The 2,850-nt window shown below is 34.4% G+C and overlaps 1 protein-coding gene across 1 annotated transcript; it reads left to right on the top strand.

The window, feature by feature from the left end:
* The first annotated feature begins 1,515 nt into the window (after positions 1–1,515).
* On the top strand, positions 1,516–2,507 carry LOC148698676 (uncharacterized). The gene is made up of 4 exons (XM_088677496.1): positions 1,516–1,556; positions 1,683–1,752; positions 1,849–2,176; positions 2,257–2,507. The coding sequence occupies exons 3-4, from the start codon at positions 1,872–1,874 to the stop codon at positions 2,333–2,335; spliced, it is 384 nt and encodes a 127-aa protein (XP_088533622.1). The 5' UTR covers positions 1,516–1,556; positions 1,683–1,752; positions 1,849–1,871; the 3' UTR covers positions 2,336–2,507.
* Positions 2,508–2,850: the final 343 nt, after the last annotated feature.

Below are 2,850 nucleotides of genomic sequence, written 5' to 3'. Positions count from 1 at the left end.
AGGGAGGGTCATCTACAACTGCACAACAATTTCTTTAGCCAAGCTGCAAAACCGGGCTTTCTCTAGTTCACATTTAAATGACTGGGAATGTTTTTAGACAATATTTTTTAGTTCTAAAAATACGTGAAGTACTTTTTGGAAGCATTTCAAGTTTTTTTTTTTTTTTAATTCACTTATATTTTTATTAGTAATTGGTTCTAAAAACATTTTTACAAAAAAAAAACAGTTATTTTAAAAATACTTCTAAACGAGCCCATAATCTTGCCATTCAAAGTGAATTAGTAAATGCCAAGCAGTTGTACTTTCACCTTAATCTCAAGTTGGAGTTTGATGTTCACCTTCCTACCCAAAAGCAACCGACCTACCATTCAGATAGAAAGTCTTTACATGTCCGTTACCCGCCATAGACTTTTTGAAAAGCTGGTTCGTTAAGATTGTCCAGCACTACCATATACCCAAACGACCAACTACCATTCCAATTTTTTCATGCCTCTCATACCTCAACGTCTTATACATACAAACATACCTCAATGTAGTTTACCAAAAGAAAAAAAACATACCTCAATGTCTTATAGATACAAACATACATATTTATACTTTATACACACATTTATATTTATAATTTATCGGGTTCCAACCTGGTCTAGGTTTTTTGGGTGCAGGTTTTCTGTGGTATGAGTATATTATTACTCATATATTATTAGATTTTCAAGCATTTCATTATGTATTGGTCAATCTTTCAACAAAAACCAACAACTTTTCTTCACATTTGCTCAATTAGATCTCTGTGAAATAGTGGCCAATGTACTCTTAGCATGCTCATTCCCTTCTGAAATGTACTTGGAGTCGGAGCGCACTGTGTTTCTCCCGGTATCCCGCAGAAGCTGGAGTTGAACTCAGCACTCAGCACTTAACTTCGAGGTGTATTGAGGTAATGCATGAAGCATTTCTGTAAACGTTGAGTTTTCATTATTTCTGTTTTGTCAATGTAGTTTTTTCTGGTTGATATGAACATTCATACTTGGATCTTTGACCTCATTTTCAACGAGATTTGATCTAGTGGCATCTGTTTTCACTTTGTTAGAAGAAGTCGTGGGTTCATATCTTATGAATGCCAATTGTTAGATAATAAAAAATAAAAAAAAATCTTTAGCCTTGTCTCACCCATCACATTAAACTAAGTTTCACGAGATTTTAATGCACGTGGATCTTAAATTGTCTGTTACTTCACATTTAGGAACACACATTTGATGCAATTTGCATTTCTTCCACATATATAGAGTGATATAAATTCATACAGCAGTACTGCTTGATCTTCATGCGTATTACGATTTCTCTCTCTTAACTACTACATATGGTGAAAATATAGAATTTTGTATCTAATCGATCAAATCCTGTTATTGAATTCTTTGTTTTCGTACTGCTGGGAAAAAAACTGCAGGTGGCATATCGGAGCTGTAGAAATTTGTTCTATAATAGATAGACTAACAATTCAACGGAAGCTCCAATCGATCAACTCTCAGTCTTCCAATTTAACCACGAGTATTACCTATGACGTAAGACACGTTACATTACATGTAATGTTTCATTTTCTTGTTGCAAAAGTTATCTGCATAATGAAAGTTTTAACACAACATTAGTAAATGGAAGAGATCTCAATTTTTCTCTTTGTATAATGACAGGATGCTTTGGTAGAATGGTGCATCACACTTACTTTTCTAGCGCGTTTGATTGCGTACATTGCAATTTTAAGTAAGATTTCGTCGAAATTTGAAGTTCAAATTGCTCTTGTTCTTCATATTGACTACATTAACTAATGCAGTTTCATCAACCAAATATGTACTGCAGCATTGCTTGTGATTGTTGCATTCATGGTAATGAAGTACATAAACGAATATAAGGAGACCGGCTTAGAGGATGTAGGAGGCAGTGCTGAAACTGACCCGTTACAGCCTGCAGGAAAGACAATGCGATCAACATATGGGACATGTGAAGAGTGGGATATTGAATCCGGAAAGTGCCGCAGCAGCAGTAGTAATAGCAACAATGCCGTAATTATGAGCTCCTCAGAGGACTTGTATGACGGGAAAATATGTGCGATCTGCTACACTGAGCAGAGGGATTGTTTTTTGGTTCCTTGTGGCCACTGTGCTACCTGCTATGTCTGTGCAGAAAGGTATGTAGACAATTCGAAACGTTTCAGAATATGTTGATGTTCGATTGAAATTTGGTATCTACAGAGATTACATGTTGCAGGATCTTTTACGGGGAGACCAAGACATGTCCAATATGTCGAAGATTCATACGGAAAGTAAGAAGATTATTTGCTGCATAGGATAGGACTAATTAACCTCTTTCGGATTTCTATTACTTTTTTTTTTCTTTCTTTTTTTACGTGAACAAACATGTCCATTTTTCTTCATTTTTGTAATTTTTTGAGGGACATGGGCTGTCCTTCAGAAATTAATTCAATGACGGATGTATAATTTATATTTGTATTTGTTAATCTAAACTATACACTCAAACAAAAATATATGAGACGGTTGTTTCACAATAGCAATATAGGATAGGGAAGTGATATTAGCATTCCAAAAATCTCATTCTACACTCCTCACAAGTGTATTTTTCTTTCCAAATATAGAAAGTTTGAAGTGTAAAATGAGAATTTTAGAGTACCAATAACAATTCCCTATAAGATAATGTACCATAATAATCTTCTGTTGGTTGTTGATCATCAATGAACTAGCATCTTTGTGATCATAAATTGTGGATCAAGTATCATATGAGGAAATTGAAAATCGAAGTCATACGATTGATGTAACCATTAATTTTGGTCAATTATTTTTTACA

This window comes from Pyrus communis, chromosome 2, assembly GCF_041283825.1.
Source record: "Pyrus communis isolate YQ-2024b chromosome 2, ASM4128382v1, whole genome shotgun sequence".
NCBI classification, from domain to species: Eukaryota; Viridiplantae; Streptophyta; class Magnoliopsida; order Rosales; family Rosaceae; genus Pyrus; species Pyrus communis.
Note: the sequence above shows the minus strand (reverse complement) of the source record. Positions and strands in the feature narration are given on the sequence as shown.